Source organism: Podarcis melisellensis (genome assembly GCF_964234715.1).
Source record: "Podarcis melisellensis genome assembly, chromosome: 8".
Taxonomy (NCBI): Eukaryota; Metazoa; Chordata; class Lepidosauria; order Squamata; family Lacertidae; genus Podarcis; species Podarcis melisellensis.
The window spans coordinates 9,650,709-9,669,342 of record NC_138540.1 but is presented as its reverse complement, the minus strand read 5'-3'; the positions used below and the strand labels follow the sequence as shown (position 1 = coordinate 9,669,342).

Below are 18,634 nucleotides of genomic sequence, written 5' to 3'. Positions count from 1 at the left end.
AGACAGACAACAAGAATTGTACATATAGTAAGATTTATTTGTTTACAGACATTTCATGGACAAAAAATGAAGAAGAACAAATATATATAAAATATATAAAGACAATGCGAAAAGTTAAAGACGACACAAAAAAGCCCGAAGAAGGAAGGAGGGAAGTCAGCTCTGAAGAGCAAGAACAAATGTAAAATGTAATATGTGTATGTATAGTATGTAATTTAAAAAATCAATAAAGATCATCTTTTTTAAAAAAGCACATCAAGACACAATTTCCAAGATACTGGAACCTGAGGACATGCAACGAAGCTGAACGTTGGAAGATTCAGAAGAGATAAGAGAAAGTCCTTCACGTAGCACATACCGTATTTTTTGCTCTATAAAGCTCACCTTTTCCCTCCTAAAAAGTAAGGGGAAATGTGTGTGCGTCTTATGGAGCGAATGCAGGCTGCGCAGCTATCCCAGAAGCCAAAACAGCAAGAGGGATCGCTGCTTTCGCTGCGCAGCGATCCCTCTTGCTGTTCTGGCTTCTGAGATTCAGAATATTTTTTTCTTGTTTTCCTCCTCCAAAAACTAGATGCGTCTTGTGGTCTGGTGCGCCTTATGGAGCGAAAAATACGGGTAATTAAACTACGGAACTCACTCCCACAGGAAGCAGTGAGGACCACTAACATGGATGGCTTTAATAATAATAATAATAATAATAATAATAATAATAATAATAATAATAATTTATTATTTATACCCTGCCCATCTGGCTGAGTTTCCCCAGCCACTCTGGGCGGCTCCCAATCAAGTATTAAAAACAATACAGCGTTAAATGTTAAAAGCTTCCCTGAACAGGGCTGCCTTCAGATGTCTTTTGATAGCTACTAAAAGAGGACGAGACACATTCATGGAGGAGCAGAGGGCTATTGGTGATTCCCAGACATGATGGCTCTGCTCTGCCTCCACAGCTGAGAGAGACTCCCTGATCGAAACTCAAGCGAGCTGCTGCCAGTCTGTGTAGACAATATTGTGTTAGATGGACCCATGCTCTGGCTCAGTATAAGGCAGCTTTTTCTGTTCCTCTGCTCTTTTCAAAAGCACTTGGCTTTTAAAACATTAATCGCAAAAAGGACTCTGTCCTCACAGCCCCTTCTCAGCTGGAAGGATCTAGGGCTGAATTATTTAGTGGAGAAGAGGCAGAGGGAAAAGCAGTGGATGTTCTTCAGGTGCACTCCAGAATCAGGCCAGAACTGTCCAGCATCCTGCCCCCTCCCTCTCCACCTCCTGTGATATGGATCTTCAGCCTCTAAAGCCAACTGAGGCTGCAAGCTCTTGACAGCGATGGATGAAGATGGACTGGGGGGAAACACCTATTCCTCTTCAAATCTGGAAGCAAGGAAGAATGCCATTGGCTGTTGCTTAGCAACCACTTACAACATCCCTCACTTCCTCCCTGATGGACCAGATGCAAAGGAGGGCATCAGGACTCTTGTAACCTTTGAGGGCTCTACATATGCGGGGGGGGGGGTGGATTTTGGCCTAGCATCTGCCGTCTTCTAGTGTGGCAACTGCCCAAATAATGTCAAATCGCCCCATTCTGTGCCCCCCCACCAGCACAGCCCTTCCTTACCCCCCTCTGTTCCCCTTAAAAGGCAGGACATGGGAATTGTGTGCTAAAATTGAGGAAGAGTCTCTTGCACAAATTCCACACCAGCAAGATGTGAAATCACCACCATTTCCCCCACTGAAATCCCTTATTATTCTGAAGGGTCAGTCTGGGAACCTGGAAGTTTAAAAATCTGATCATCGTTCTAGAGACCCTTTAGTTTCAAAGATATAAGGCAGAAGGATTTCTGAATCTACTGAGTTATGCAGCCAACAATCTCCCTCTCCCTATAGATCTGGGCAGTTGATGCAATGCAAGCAGCCAGCTCACATTTTTCCATAATGAAATACCTTTAACTTAAGCTCATTAGACAAGGTCGTTTAAGCGTTTTGCTGTTTTGTTCATCAGTTTGCAATGCCCACACTCCGGCAGTGATCCCACAATTGCCGCCAGGACTTCTGAACTCAAGGACTTCGGAAGACGTATTACTCCCTTGGCAGACAAGGCTTTGGAGCCTTAGCCAGGAAAAAAAAACCCTATTTTCAATAGCAGGGCTCTGTTCTGGAATGTTTTGCCATAAGCCAAAGCAAGAGTTTCCCTAAGCATGTGCAAAGGGCAGTTATCTAAAAACCAGTTTTCTTTACATACCCAGAAGCTGGAAGCAAAAGGAAAGAGTATGGTTGTAAAAAAACCAAAACTGATGGCCCATCTTGGCAAAGACACAATGTAGTGTAGTGGTTAGAGTATCAGACTGGGAGACACGGGTTCAAATCCCCTGACTCGGCCATGAAGCTTCCTGGGATGGCACTATCTTGGAGGAAATGCAGGATATTAATGAAATAAGCAAATAAATAAACTCATACCCAGGCCTTTGGTTAGGGCGCAGCCTGACTCCCTCCTCTGGCAACCTTACAAAACTTTATGGCTGCCATCAATCTTGATTTTAATTAATTTTTATAATGTTTTTATAATGTCGCACTATTTTGGTGTTGTTAGCCGCCCTGAGCCCGGCTTCGGCTGGGGAGGGCGGGATATAAATAAAATTTATCATTATCATTATCATACCCTCCAACATTTCTCGGATGAAAATAGGGACATCCCATTCCATAATGATAATTTTACTATTTATACCCCACACCTCTTATTATTGGGTTGCTCCAGCCACTCTGGGCAGCTTCCAACAGTGGTACCTCTGGTTAAGTACTTAATTCGTTCCAGAGGTCTGTACTTAACCTGAAACTGTTCTTAACCTGAAGCACCACTTTAGCTAATGGGGCCTCCTGCTGCCGCCGCGCCGCAGGAGCACAATTTCTGTTCTCATCCTGAAGCAAAGTTCTTAACCCGAGGTAATATTTCTAGGTTAGTGGAGTCTGTAACCTGAAGCATATGTAACCCGAGGTACCACTGTATAGAGAGTTGGGTTTGTTTAGCTTGGAGAAGAGAAGAGGTAGTAGCGGAGTCTGTAACCTGAAGCGTCTGTAACCTGAAGCGTATGCAACCCGAGATACCACTGTATATAGAAACATAATAAAAGATTAAAGATTAAAACTTTCCTATACAGGATTGCCTTCAGACGGCTCGTGGGTTGGATAACTCCATACCCTCCAACATTTCTCCAATGAAAATAGGGACATCCTAAGGAAAAGTGGGACATTCTGGGTTCAAATCAGAAATTGGGATTGCTTCTCTAAATCAGGGGCAACCCTGGAAATAGGGACACTTGGAAGGTCTGTAAACTTATGTTTTTCTCCGGCTGCTAGGTTTCCAAAGAGAGTCTCCAGGAGAGAAATTTGGCAACTGTTACCCCGCTGCAGATGGGATGTGAGTGGCGCTGTGGTCTAAACCACAGAGCCTAGGGCTTGCCGATCAGAAGGTTGGCAGTTTGAATCCCCGTGACAGGGTGAGCTCCTGTTGCTCGGTCCCTGCTCCTGCCAACCTAGCAGTTCGAAAGCACATCAAAGTGCAAGTAGATAAATAGGTACCACTCTGGCAGGAAGGTAAACGGTGTTTCCGTGCACTGCTCTGGTTCGCCAGAAGCGGCTTAGTCATGCTGGCCACATGACCCGGAAGCTGTACGTCGGCTCCCTCTGCCAGTAAAGTGAGATGAGCGCTGCAACCCCAGAGTCGGCCACTACTGGACCTAATGGTCAGGGTTCCCTTTACCTTTACCCTGCTGCAGAAATTGGCAGTTCAAGAAAGGAGATTCCAGCTCAAGGAAGGAGAATCCGACTAAACATCTGGAAGAACTTTCTGACACTAAGGAAAGTCAACAGCAGAATCCCTCAGAAGGTGGTAAACACTTCTTCCTTGCATGTTCTTAAACATAGGTCTTATGGCCATCTGTCAGGGATTCTTTAGCTGGGATTCCTGCCTTGCAGGGAGTTGGGTAGGCAAACTAAGGCCTGGGGGCTGGATCCGGCCCAATCGCCTTCTAAATCCGGCCCACGGACGGTCCAGGAATCATGTTTTTACATGAGTAGAATGCGTCCTTTTATTTAAAATGCACCTCTGGGTTATTTGTGGGGCCGGCCTGGTGTTTTTACATGAGTAGAATGTGTGCTTTTATTTAAAATGCATCTCTGGGTTATTTGTGGGGCATAGGAATTCGTTCATTTCCCCACCCAAAAAAATATAGTCCAGCCCCCCCCCCACAAGGTCTGAGGGACAGTAGACTGGCCCCCTGCTGAACAAGTTTGCTGACCCCTGGACTAGATCATGGGTAGGCAAGCAAAGACCTGGGGGCCGGATCCGGCCCGATCGCCTTCTCAATCCGGCCCGTGGATGGTCTAGGAATCAGCGCGTTTTTACATGAATAGAATGTGTCCTTTTATTTAAAATGCATCTCTGGGTTATTTGTGGGGCATAGGAATTTGTCCCCCCCAAAAAGAAAAGTCCAGCCCCCCACAAGGTCTGAGGGACAGTGGACCGGCCCCCTGCTGAAAAAGTTTGCTGACCCCTGGACTAGCTGATCCATGAATAGAGTTTTCTGGAAGCCAATTCCAACTGCCCCCCGCTTTACTGGAGTTTTGCAAGGGCGGTGCCAAACCGGCAAATAAAGCACTTTCCACTGTATATATTTCAAATAAAATCAGCGCAATGCATGGTTAATATTCAGAGCCTGATTAATCAAAAGGCTGCAAACCCCCCCCCCCCATTCTTCCACTTACATTTGCTGTTCACCTTCAACTCCTGTCTTCTTTGCTTATAAACACGGAGTCAATTGCTACCCTGGATTTATGGCAGAAGCTGAAAGCTACATTCTCTGGTGGTAATAACTTATTTTCCTATTTATGCGGCATACAGTTCTTTTAATAATAGTAAAAAACCATCAACAACAACCCATCCAGCCCTGATATTTACTTCCTGGGGATTTGAAAAATTCATAGAGGCACACCTAGCAATTAACTGCATGGGTGTTTATATTTCACAAACGCCGTCAATGAAACGATGAATCTTGAAGGGGGGTGTTGGATGCACTATTACTCACACCTCAAAATTTCACCCCAAAGGTGTAGCTCCTTACAAAACCAGCCATCAGAGGTTAATAATAATAATAATAATAATAATAATAATAATAATAATAATTCATTACACTGGTCAACAACAAATTTGTTGTCTGCGTTTTTTCAGTTGATTTAAGACGAATCTGATGCGCTGAATCCAAAAATTACATTGGTTTTGCTCAATCAGTTCAAGTTTTTGAGCTATGGCCACATGTCGTTTTTTTACATTTTTGTTCACATGTACGCTTGTGTGGAGCATTTTAGAAGAAGTTGGTGGGGGTAAAATGCCATGTCGAATAATTGTTTTGATTGGAAATGAGTATTTTAATGACAAGAAGTATTCAGGTCTGATAGTTCTGGGTGATTATGTCGAAAAGGGATCAGTCTGAAGTCATAAAACCTCGAAATCTTCCATAAATTGGTGCGGCAAAGCATAAAGTTGCTTACCATGCTTATTTTGGTATTAAACTTGGTGACCAGGATAAAGCTTGGGCACCACACATGGTGTGCAAGGCATGCACCAAGACTCTACGTGGGGCGGCTGGACTATATTTTTTTTGTTCTGGTAGTGAAGAACTTTCTTGGCAACAATAAGGCCAGAAACTATGCAGAACTTGTCAACAACATGCTGACTGCTTTCAGAAACCAGGGCTGCAACATGAGCATCAAAATGCACTACCTATTTTCACATATGGACCGGTTTCCTGAGAACCTGGGTTCAATGAGTGACGAGCAGGGGGAGAGATTCCATCAGGACATGAAAGAGATGGAGACCAGGTATCAGGGTCGCTGGGACGCAATCATGATGGCTGACTACTGTTGGACTCTGAAGAGAGACCTCCCTGCCGCTGAGCATTCCTGGAGTTCCAAGAAACAGAAGTTCAAGCCCTGAAGTTTGAAAAATGGTGAAGCAACATGCAATTTACGTGTACTTACCTTTATCAATGCCCACCATTCAGTTTACAGTAATTGATGTTTCTATCAGGTAATCAATATATGTTGTTGGAAAAACATTTTTTTCTCTTAAAAACATATTTAGGATGATATGTGTTGACAAAAATCAGCTGATAATGCCACAAAAATGTCATCGATTTTGTCACAAGATCTGATTTTTTTCAAATCAGCATAGCACAAAAACCTGACCTGATGGAGAGAAATGGATGCCATTTCCTGATTCAGCAGTGCAAAAATACCCTAAAGCAGTTGTAGAAATCTAGACAACATTCAAAAAGTAAAAAATTGTTGCCCAGTGTTATTTATAGCCCACCCATCTAGTTTGGTTTCCCCAGCCACTCTGGGCGGCTCCCAACAGAATATTAAAAACAGAATAAAACATCAAACATTAAAAACTTCCCTAAACAGGGCTGCCTTCAGGTGTCTTCTAAAAGTCAGATCCTTGACATTTGATGGGAGGGCGTTCCACAGGGCAGGCGCCACCACCAAGAAGGCCCTCTGCCTGGTTAGCGCTCTGCCAGAAATTTCTCCCGTGCTTTTTTTCAACTGTTCTCCAGAATGAGAAAAGAAATTGCATCAAAGGAGAGAGGAAATTCTGGGGAAATTCTCACGGACGGGATGGAGGGGTTTTTATCGTGTTTGTCTTATGGTTGCGATCTCTGAGTGGCAAGAGACTCCAGGGGTGCCTGAGAGTTTCCCACGGTTCGGTTTCTTTGGAATGAACATCAACAGATATATGGTAATATAGGATGTGTGGTCTTATGTATATAATTGGCTCACATCTTATGCTGGGGTTCAGTTCCAAGCATAATGTATGTATGTAAAAGTTGCATATGGCTGAAATCAGGGCTAGCCCAGGATGTTTTAGCCCTTGAGGAAAAACAGAAAATGCTGCTCCACCCCCAGGGATATATATACCTATTTATTACATCCAAGCAGCTCCAGGTGGTGCATGTGATTCTACCTCCTCCCATCTCCTCCTCCCAGCAAACCTATGAGGTCGTTTGAGCTAAGAGACAGCGAGTCAACCAAGGTTGAGCTTCATGGCAGAGTGAGAATTCGAACTCTGGCCTCCCAGGTCTTAATCTAGGAGGAGTCTGTGCACTTTCTAGAATTTCAAAGAAATTCTATGAGAATGAAGCAGGGGGGGGGGGAATGCCTTTCTTAGGGGAAGAAAACCTGAGAAATTGACGGGCAGATTTCAGTATCACTGAGGCCTGGAGACAGAGGTTAATTGGGAGAGAAGAGAAGGGTGCGTCACCTTGAAAAGTCAATGGAACTTTCAGAGATTGATGAAATTATTTGGGAGGAGGGAGCAGGGAGGGAGGCAGACCCTTCCGAAACAGAGTGCATGCAATAATTTGCAGCCAGCTCCTGTAGGACTGCAGCTGGCAAGCTGTATGCAGTCTTCTTAATTAATGAGATGTAGGGGTGGCCCCGGGACGCGGGTGGCGCTGTGGGTAAAAGCCTCAGCGCCTAGGGCTTGCCGATCGAAAGGTCGGCGGTTCGAATCCCCGCGGTGGGGTGCGCTCCCGTTGCTCGGTCCCAGCGCCTGCCAACCTAGCAGTTCGAAAGCACCTCCGGGTGCAAGTAGATAAATAGGGACCGCTTACTAGCGGGAAGGTAAACGGCGTTTCCGTGTGCAGCTCTGGCTCGCCAGAGCAGCGATGTCACGCTGGCCACGTGACCCGGAAGTGTCTTCGGACAGCGCTGGCCCCTGGCCTCTTGAGTGAGATGGGCGCACAACCCCAGAGTCTGTCAAGACTGGCCCGTACGAGCAGGGGTACCTTTACCTTTACTAGGGGTGGCCCCAGGTGATGCCACAGGAACATAGTTGTCAACTTTTCCATTTTCTTGCAAGGAATCCTATTCGGAATAAGGGAATTTCCCTTAAAACAAAGGGAAACGTTGACAGCTATGCACAGGATGGGCCCTGGAGACGGGGGTTAATTGGGAGAGGAGAGCAGAGCAGAGCAGATTCTGTCCAAGAACGTCTATGCAACAATTTGCAGTCAAATTATGCTGGGCTGCAGCTTGCAAGCTGCATGGATAGTCTTCTTCATAATCTTTGACTATCATCCACCTGGAAATTCAAGCCTTCCCCCTGCCCCCAGAAGGGGCCAGGCAATTTGGAGACTCCTGGTCAGCTCTGAGGTTTGGAAACCTGAGTCCAGCACTAACCAGGACTGCAGATCCTACCTGCTTTGGCATGCTCATAAGAATATGGGAGAAGCACCAGGACAGATTGCTGCACAGAGGGGAGGGGGGTTTTCTCCTCCTTCCTGCCATCATCAAAAGCAAAACCTATGGGGGGGAGCCCCAGGGGGAGGGCTTTTGCTCAAAGGGTGTGGCCTTCTCTTTCATGGGCCAAGGGCCAGTCAGCACATCCTCAGCCAAAAGTATTTGGTCCCTTCAATGGCTGGAGCTGGCCTCCGTCCCAACGTAGCAAGAAATTGGCTTTTGTGTCCAAACCGCTTAGCCGCCGGTCTGCTGCTCAGTCCCCCGCCTGCCCCAGGGCCTTGACAACCTCTCAGCAAAGAGCAAGTCTCTATTGATTTCCAAGCGACTAAAACTGTAAATTATTAGTCGTGACAACCGGCTCAGCTGGCTCCAAGATGAGATTCCATCGATTGGGCCAAATCACGTTAGTGTGCAACAAAAGAAAAGGAAGGAAGGAAGGAAGGAAGGAAGGAAGGAAGGAAGGAAGGGAGGGAGGGAGGGAGGGAAAAGGCATTGGATCAGAAGTCAAGTCTTGTTGGGGAGTGGGTCCCCAAAAATGAGGACTGCCCTTTCATATAAATGCAATTGGGCAACATAAGTTAGAGGACTCTAGGCAGGAGCAGGTTGAGCTATGAAACAACAACAGCCTTAGTGCCTGATTCCAGCAAGTGGGCAGTGATCACTGAACAAGGAAGGAAAGGCACTTTGTACAGGCTCAGAGACACCTTTGTTTTTGGTAGTTTTAAATTATATGTCGCTTGTCTGAGCCCTGGTGTTGAAATCAGGTTCCAAAGATGAGCTCTGGTGAGACCAAACTAGACCTTGACTCCATTTCTTCTGTGCAACAATGCGAGTGCCACCTCTCTGTCAGAAACATCCATGGCATTAAAAGGTGTCTGAATGCAAGAAAAGTCTTCTGGATCAGGCCAGAGGCCCACCTGTTTTTACAGCAGCCTGTGAGAAACCCAGAGGCAGGATTTGAGCACAACAGCACTTTCTCCCCTCCTGTGGTTTCCAGAGACTGGGTTTTAGACGCTGCCTCTGGCTGCATGAAGAAGTCCTTTCAATGTCCTTTTTGAGGCGAGGCAACCAGAACTATATACAGCATTCCAACTGCAGTCATGCCATAAATTTACGTAACAGAATTATGCTATCAGCAGTTTCGTTTTCAATGCCTTTCCTAGTGATCCCTAGCATGGATTTTGGTTTTTTGTGGTTCCCACCCATTGAACCAACTATTGCAGAGCTCCTCCATACCCAGCTGTGTATGTGCACCTGTATGGCTTCCTGGATTGGTGCCTTGCCAGGAAAACTGGACACACACACACACCCCGCCAGTGTTGAATCCCATCCCACTTCACGTTCTGCTGTCCCAGAGTTTTTGCTGACAACCATTATCATCTTTTGAGTGTTACTGCCACCTGCTGCACGCTTAAGATGATTGCAACAAGGTCCCGATTATTCCACCCAGATTCCTGAAGGTTTGTTTTGAAACAGCTCTACCCAAAGTTCTCTTTAAGTGGATTTGAGTTAAATAGGACTCTTCTTCGGACGGTATGCTCAGGAACAATAGCGTCTATTTCATATCAAAAGCTCACATATCATGGACAAACACAGAGGTGCCAGCTCAAGGGGTTAAGTTCTTGGGGGGCCCTGGGGCTTTTTTCAACTGGAACTCACCAGAACTCAGTTCCAGCACCTCTCAGGTGGTACCTCAGTTTACGAACTTAATCTGTTCCGGAAGTCCATTCTTAAACTGAAACTTTAAACCGAGAAGCGCTTTCCCGAATGAGGACTCCTGCCACTGTTCAGCTTCCGTTCTTAGACCGAGGTAAAGTTCTCAAACCATAGCTGTCAACCTTCCCTTTTTTTGCAAGAAATTCCCTTATTCCAGCGCCGTTTCCCACTGCTTCCCACTGCTATCCCGGATTGTTATATATCCCGTAGACTGTCCCCGGGACAGGTGAGGCTGCTGATCCCTTATTTTTGAGGCTGCTGATTCCTTATTTTCAAATCTGCAGGTTGACAGCTATGTCTCAAACCAAGACACTATTTCCGGTTTTGCGGAGTTTGTAAACCAAATTGTTCTTAAAACCGGACTGTTCTTAAACCGAGGTACCACTGTATAAGAGAACAAGGGAGGCGTTCACTGTGGGTTCTGGCCAGGGCCTCTTTCCTCGACAGCCTCAGAGAGGAGGAGGTGGAACTAGGAAGGAAGGAAGGAAGGAAGGAAGGAAGGAAGGAAGGAAGGAAGGAAGGAAGGAAGGAAGGAGACTGAGAGATGAGTTATACTGTAGTGTGCCAGGCCTCAGACAGGATTGGAAGACTGATCAGATACCTTCAGCCCTGCCCTCCCTCCAACGATCTTGAATCAATCTTACTTATCTATTGAATTTCTAGCCCACCTCTTCCTCCAAGGTGCTCAAGAAGTCATCTACATGGTTTCCCCGCTCCACAACAGCCCTGCGAGGTAGATGAGGTCAAGGCAGTCAGTGGCCCTGGGACACCCGGTGTGGCCAAGTAGGGATTTGACCCCTGGTTTCTCCCAAGTCCTAGTCCAACACTCTTTAATAAAACTGCACCACACTGGTTCTTGGGAGTGTTTCCACCTCGACTTCTGCCTCAGGTGCACGTGTTCAAGAAATGCAGGCAAAGTGAGGTTTCCCCCCAGGTTGTTTTCACTTTATTAGGTATGACATGAAGAAAAGTGGGGGGGGGGTTATTACACCTGCATGCAGCAGAAGGTCAGGTGGGATTAGGTTTTTGTGTTGTTGTTTTTAGTACTGGTGGTAGGTTGGCTGTTAAATAGCTGTAAACTGTTTTTATTTCTCTGTGAAGTCTCATTGCATGCTTGAGAGAATGCAACTGTCAAGAGAAGGAAGAGGGGGGAGGGGAGGGGTGTGTACCATTCCTGATCTAAGATGTTCATGCTTTATTTACAAAGAACGAAAGCGGACACATTACAAAATGGTCACAAACTGCCAAGAAGTTGAAGGGGTGGACATCCGTGGAAATCTGGGAGGGCGGATGGCAGAAATGCAGGTCCTTTCTTGGTTTTTCCCGACAAGAATCTTCACACCGCGCTGTGCAAAAACCAGACTTTGGAGGAAAACAAACCACTTGCACAAAGAAGGCGTCTCCAGACGTCATGTGAAATGGAGGAGAAGAGAAACGTTGGCGCCAGAGAGGAGGAGTCCCTGTCTGGGCTTGAAGGCCTTTGCTCTGCATCTAACCTTGGCATTAAATGAGACTGGCGTCAGCCTTTGGGGGGAACTTGCAACAGGTACCTCTTGTTGTGTATTTTGGAAAGAGATGGCAGGAGCAAAGAGAGAAGAGTGCCATGCTTTGCACTCACCTCTTCAACACCGTCCCGACTCTCTTCTGGGACACACACACCCCAACCTACAAGAGTGCGTTGGCCTGACAGATGCGCCCTTGAAAAGCAGTAATGCATCTCACACGCCAGGATGGAAGACAAGAGATATTTCTGGTGAGAGGGGTGTGTGTGTAGAACCTCTTACATGTTTGTGAAGCTGGAATGTCGCTTATCATACAAAGTTCTGAGGCGCCTCTGCAGCCTCACTTGTTTTGGCTTCTGGCTCCCACCCTCCATCGGCAGGTGAGCCCCAGAAGTCTGCCCACACATGGTGGCCCTTGGATCAAAAAACGTTCGCTGCCCCAGTCTTCATCCATCTGATGTCCCAACCATCTCATTGCCATTCCACAGAATTTAAATGTGAAAGAGAAAACATGCTTTCCTAGCATGAAGAAGAAGAGAAGAAGAGTTTGGATTTGATATCCCGCCTTTCACTCCCTTTAAGGAGTCTTAAAGCGGCTAACAATCTCCTTTCCCTTCCTCCCCCACAACAAACACTCTGTGAGGTGAGTGGGGCTGAGAGACTTCAGAGAAGTGTGACTGGCCCAAGGTCACCCAGCAGCTGAATGTGGAGGAGCAGGGAATCGAACCCGGTTCACCAGATTACGAGACCACCCCTCTTAACCACTACACCACACTGGCTCTCAAACCAGTGAACCAGTGATCTTGGTTACATTGTAGGGAGAACATTGTGACAGGAAGTCCTGTGTGCTAGCAGGGCCCAAAGATACACCAGATCTGGGACTTTGACACCAGCATATCACAAGGGATCCATTAGCTTAAAGTTCTGCCAGGTGGTCAAATGGCTACCAGCACAGCTAGGCTGCTGGATGGTCCTTGCTGTCTACAAAAGGAACAAAAAAATATTCCCAGTAAGTTTTATGAAATCTTAGAAGATTTGTCTAGATAGATGATTAGATACAGACAAAGAGTTGGGTGGGGGGACCCAAAGAGTCATCCAGTCCAACTCATTGCAATGCTGGAATGGATAGAGAAATAGGTCAAGGTAGGTAAATAAGTTTGGCTGCACCAGAACTCAGAGGCTGTGACCTTCCGACAGGCCAACAAAGAAAATCGACACTCTGTTGAAACTCTCATCCAAGACAAGACAGCTGAGACATCTATTCATGAAGGTGCCCTTCAGAAATGTACAACTAAGAGTCTATTGGACAAGGAAGATGAGAGGGAGATTTCCACAGGGAAGAGTGGCCATTGGAGCTCTGCTCTGAAACAGCAGACCACTGTCAAGAACTGGGCAGAGGAGGAATGGCAGAGACCGTCTCCCTCAAATCCTGACCTTTCCAGGGAGGACAAAGAGGAAGACAGTATAAATTGACAACAGTGGTTTGCGGGAGGTCACAGCTCAGAGGCAGATGAGGGGGCAGAACTGGAACGGCCAGTCTTTAGAAAGTATTCCAAACTCTCCATCTCCCAGAAGCCAGCGAGCCTTAAAAGTAGGACAACAAAGAGCTTAAAGACAGAGGGCACGGATCAGGACCCGTAGAAGTGACAGATGAGGAAGTGGGAGAGATTCACTTGGGACAATGCCATTATCCAAGAGGCTGGGTTCTCTTTAGCCTCTCTCTGTAATATCAGAATAAAAAAGGACAGTAAGAAACTTTCCCTTGTTTTTATACTTTCCTGGGCAACCAGCCAAAAGCCACTGACAGCATCCTGACCACCACACAAAAATGGCCCAGGTGCAAACTCGCAGGTGAAGGGTAACGGAACCAGCGCTCCTGAAGGTGAGGCAGGTAGACGAGGAAGCGACCACAGCTCAGCGCCTACTTTTTACATAGAAGGTTTGAAATTGTGCCATGCTGAATCCTTCCTGTCCGTTTCTAGATCAGGGTGGCCAGTGATTTGCATGGACTGAGGTTGTGTTGCACGCCTAAAGTCCCAGGTTCAGGGCTCAGCATTGCCAGGTGGGGCTGAGAATGTCCTCAGCCTGAAACCACCAAGACCTGCTGCCTAAACAAGATAGACCAATGGTCTAATCAATGTTCCTATGTTGTTGGACTCTGTCACGTTCTCTGGTGCTGATGGGGGTGGAGCAACATCAGCAGAGCACCAGGTTTCCAATTCTTGTTCCAGATCATCTTCATCCCATGTGGAAAAGGCTAGTTATCTTCTGACTCTTTATGATGACACTTGAGGTTGGGGCTGTTTGGTTTTTACAGTTTTGGTTTAGCGGGGTTTGCACTTATCTTACTTATGAGGTGGCCAAGATGTGTCAGGAAGATGTCCTCTTCCATTGCTGGATGAACATCTTTTGATGTCCTGCCGCAACACTCAGCCACAGCTTCCACTAAAGCCCCATGAGGTTCTTGGCAACACTTTCCAAGAAGCACAGGGCCTTGCGGGAAAGGCTCAAGAGCCCCAGAGAGATGGCCTGAAGAATGGAAGGACATCAGCAAAGATGACCTCAGCCACCTTGAATGAAAAATGCAACCGTGACAAAATAATGCAACCATCAAATGCAACCATCCATGAGAATTCCACTGGAATCTGCACCCTTCCAAAAAAAATATTCTTATCAATGGAAATTTTTTTAAAAGCAAGAGCAATTTTGAAGTTCAACTCCTGGCACCTCCAGAATGAACGTACTCAGGAAGCATCTGATGGGAAGGACTGGATCTGGGATGGAGATCCCAGAGAGTTGCTACCCACTGGAAAATCCTGGGCCAGGTAGACCAACAGTCTGAGCTGGTGACGAAGGCAGATCTAGGGGAGCCCAGCTGGTTTGGTTGCACTGGGCACAGAGCTTCTGAGACACCATTTCTGTCTGAGAGAAGTGGAGGGGGTTGCCATTTTGTCCTTTGTCTTGAGCCAGGTATGGCTGCCTGAAGTCAACCTAGGCCACATCATCCAATCAAAGCATTGTGATGCCACTCTGAACAGTCATGGCTTCCCCTAAAGAGTTCTGGGAGCTGTAGTTAAGGGTGCTGAGATTGTGAGCAGATCGCCTATTCCCCTCCCACAGCTACAATTGCCATAGCTTCCTGGGAAGAGGTATTAAGCCACTCTGGAAATCGTAGCTCTGCAAGGGGAATAAGGTCTGCCTAACAACTCTCAACACCCTTCACAAACAACAACCCCCAGAATTCATTGGGGGAAGCCATGACTGTTTAAAGGGGCATCGTAGTACTTTAAATTATTGTGAATGTGGCTTCTACAGCATGGCCCCAGATAACACCTAACCAATGCTTTTGTGATATGGGGGTTTTTTGTTTTCAAGTTTCAACACAGGTATAAGACCTAAGAAGTATGAAAATGTTGTATATCCATACAGATGCATGCCAGGCCTGAAGCCACAGCGTACGTGACCTGGGAGATTTCTGGTGGGCATTTTGACGGTGCCGCCACCAACAAGTCCAAGCTAAAGGAGAGGGCTTTGGGGAGAACTAGCTCAACCAGCAAGGAAACCTCTCGAGTGGCAGATAAGCCACATGGCGTTGCCCCCATTTTGCCGAAGCTTCTGGGACAAGCTTGCTCTTTGCTGTGCACAAGAAGGGCCCTTGGCATGTGATGTTCTGCACAAAAATTGCAAATGCACCATCGTGCCAAGCTGCCTCTACCTCTGAACGTCTGAACCTTAGATTCCGGGTGTGCTCCAAAAACAGTAGGGCATGGTCAATGGCAACACCTCTTGGAACTTCCATGTATCATTGGACTCCAGATCCCATCATCCCTGACCATCCGGCCAAGCTGGCTTCTAGGGCTCATGGGAGTTGGACAACACCTGGAGGGCACCAGAGCAGTAACAGCTATCCTATCCAGACAGCTGTCCTAGACAGGCCCCATTAACATGAACAGGACTTTGTCCAACAGCACCACACAGTGGGTGGGAGCAGAAGCACAGCATAATTTCTTTTTTTTAAACCAGGAAGGACGAAGGTGGTTCTTAAAAGTGTCCGAGATGGCACCAAGCAACGCTGAGAAATGAATCTTGGCGGAATTACGTCTATGGCGGGTCGCGGAAAAAGGCGAGAGACCAAAGTGAGGCTAAGAGTCGGAAGCCCAAGCTTTCTACAGCGCAGGCGTTGGTTTCCGAAAGACTTGCGCTATCTGGCTGGTTTGGTCTGGTTTCGTTTCAGTCGCCCCACATGCTTGGAGCAGCCGGATCAAAAAACCGTAGCCGTGCATTTTCCCATGAGCGATGCACAGAGTAGTTCAGGTGTGCAAAGAGGAGGTGAATGAGCGCAACCTTCCACATGCCCAGGTGGAGACTGGAGGAAGGTGGGCAAGGAGGTCAATTCAAGGGCACTTAAGAGTACAAAGAGCTTTTCAACAGGTCGGGGAGAAGCACGGCGAGGTCGGGTCAGGTCGGGTGGGTAGGGGTCATTTAGCTGTCAGGATAAGCAGAGGCCAAACGTAAAATATTTCCAGTGCTGGGCTATTGCTTGAAAAAGTCTATACATCAATGCACCCACGGCAGAAGAAGGTGGCGGTGGCAGGAATGGGTCACGATACAAAACATAAAAGAGAACCGTTATCCTTGGCGCGGAGAATAGAGGAGAAGAAGGAGAGAAGTTGCTTCCCGGAAGGAGGCAAAGAAAGGGAAGGAAGAGAGAGAGAGAGACGAAGGGAGCAGCAGCTGCTCCCTGAAGGAGGCAGGAGACGATGGAGAAGAAGAAGGAAAACAAGAGGAGAAGGGAGATGATTAAGGAGGAGGGAAGCCTCTCTTGCGAAAGAGGCAGGAGACGAGAGGGGAATCTTTTCCCCAGCAGTGAAAGAAAGACGTCTGGGAATCTACAAGGAGTTGGGTGGAGGAGGGTTCAGGTATGGTAGGGTGGGGGGTGGTTTCTCCTAATCGCTGGACACGTGGTTCTCGTTCTGTAAGGCGTGCCAGCGCTCTATCTTCTTGTCCTTGTTCTTCAGACACTCGTACCAGTGTTTCAAGCGCTCGCCTTTGGCTGTGATGCCCAGCTGGCACCCACCTGTAAGAGACAGAAAGGCAGCTGCAGAGAGAAGCGTTCCGTGCATCATAAGGTACCCCTGCCCGTATTGGCCAGTTGTGTCCGACTCTAGGGTTGTGCGCCCATCTCACTTAAGAGGCCGGGGGCCAGCGCTGTCCGGAGACACTTCCGGGTCACGTGGCCAGCATGACGAAGCTGCTCTGGCGAGCCAGCACACGGAAACACTGTTTACCTTCCCGCTATAAAGTGGTACCTATTTATCTACTTGGCACTTAGGGGTGCTTTCGAACTGCTAGGTGGGCAGGAGCTGGGTCCGAAAGACGGGAGCTCACCCTGCCGCGGGGACTCGAACCGCCGACCATGCGATCGGCAAGTCCTAGGCACTGAGGTTTTACCCACAGCGCCACCCACGTCCCTCCGTGCATCATGGCAGACGTCAAACCAGGACCCCACTTCCAGGTTATCTTTTTTTTTCTTAAATCTGACAGTTCCCATCTCATTCAACCAAAACTCAACAGTTGCCCTGGGTAACCTGGCTGAGATGAACCCCTGCAATGCCCACGGTCCCATCAAAGATCCCGCACCACCTCCCCTAACCGGGTCCCCCCCCCCCGGGGCTTTGGACTGCAACTCCCATCAGTCCCCAGGCAGCAAGGGCTGCTGGGAGTTGTAGTCCCAAAGCATCATTGGGTGGAGGAGGACCAGGAAGATCTTGCACTGAGGACTGCACTGCAAAGCAGCTCTTGAGATTGGTCTCAACTAGGGCCAGGGCCTTTTCAGTACTGGCCCCGACTTGGTGGAATGCTCTGCCACAAGAGACTAGGGCCTTATAGAATCATAGAGTTGGAAGAGACCACAAGGGCCATCGAGTCCAACCCCCTGCCAAGCAGGAAACGCCATCAGAGCACTCCTGACATATGGTTGTCAAGCCTCTGCTTAAAGACCTCCAAAGAAGGAGACTCCACCACACTCCTTGGCAGCAAATTCCACTGTCGAACAGCTCTTACTGTCAGGAAGTTCTTCCTAATGTTTAGGTGGAATCTTCTTTCTTGTAGTTTGGATCCATTGCTCCGTGTCCACTTCTCTGGAGCAGCAGAAAACAACCTTTCTCCCTCCTCTATGTGACATCCTTTTATATATTTGAACATGGCTATCATATCACCCCTTAACCTCCTCTTCTCCAGGCTAAACATGCCCAGCTCCCTTAGCCGCTCCTCATAAGGCATCGTTTCCAGGCCTTTGACCATTTTGGTTGCCCTCCTCTGGACACGTTCCAGTTTGTCAGTGCGGGACTTGCCTTGCGGGACTTGACATCTTTCCGCAGGGCCTGCAAGACAGAGCTGTTCCGCCTGTCCTTTGTTTGGACTCAGTCTGACCCTTATGCTTCCCTCCCTTTATGGTTTTGATTTATGGGCTGCTATTAAAACGAGGCTGCATTTTAAATTATATTTTACACTGTATTTTAAATCGGTTTCCCCCATCCCTGCTGCCATTATGTTTTTATTGTAATTTTACTGGTGTTAACCACCCTGAGCCCGGCTCTGGCCAGGGAGGACGGGGTATAAATAAAAAAATATTACCGTATTTTTTGCTCTATAGGACGCACTTTCTCCCCTCCAAAAATTAAGGGGAAATGTGTGTGCATCCTATGGAGCAAATGCAGGCTCCCTGGCTTCAGCGATAGCAACGTGAAGCCTCCGAAGTCTGGTCTTTGAGGCTGGCGGTGGGGGAAAGCATTGCTTCTCCCCACCGCCAGCCCCACAAGCTCGGTCAAAAAGCCCGCAGGAGCCACGCGCCCTTTAAAGGCTTTTGTGGGAGATGGGGGAATTCCCCCACCTCCTGCAAAAGCACGCAAAAGTTGTGCGCTATTTAAAGGCTGCGCGGCGTCTGCGGGCTTTTCTACGAGGTGGGGGAATTCCCCCACCTCCAAAAAAGCCCGCAGGAGCTGTGCAGCCTTTAAAGAGCGTGCCACTCTTGGGGGCTTTTCCCCAAGGAGGGAGAAGTGACTGACTGGCCGAGTCAGTCCCTTCTCCCTCCTGTGGGATTTTGCGGGAGATGGGGGAATTCCCCCACC

The 18,634-nt window shown here is 47.7% G+C and overlaps 1 protein-coding gene across 4 annotated transcripts in view; it reads right to left on the bottom strand.

Moving 5' to 3' along the window:
* Positions 1–16,016: 16,016 nt before the first annotated feature.
* RPH3A (rabphilin 3A) overlaps positions 16,017–18,634 on the bottom strand; it is a 121,506-nt gene continuing 118,888 nt past the window's right edge. For all 4 annotated transcript variants that reach the window (XM_081923242.1, XM_081923241.1, XM_081923240.1 and 1 more), the window contains one exon: positions 16,017–16,581. In XM_081923242.1, the coding sequence (XP_081779368.1) occupies positions 16,451–16,581 (131 nt within the window). In that variant the 3' untranslated portion in view covers positions 16,017–16,450. The remainder of the gene's footprint in view (positions 16,582–18,634) is intronic.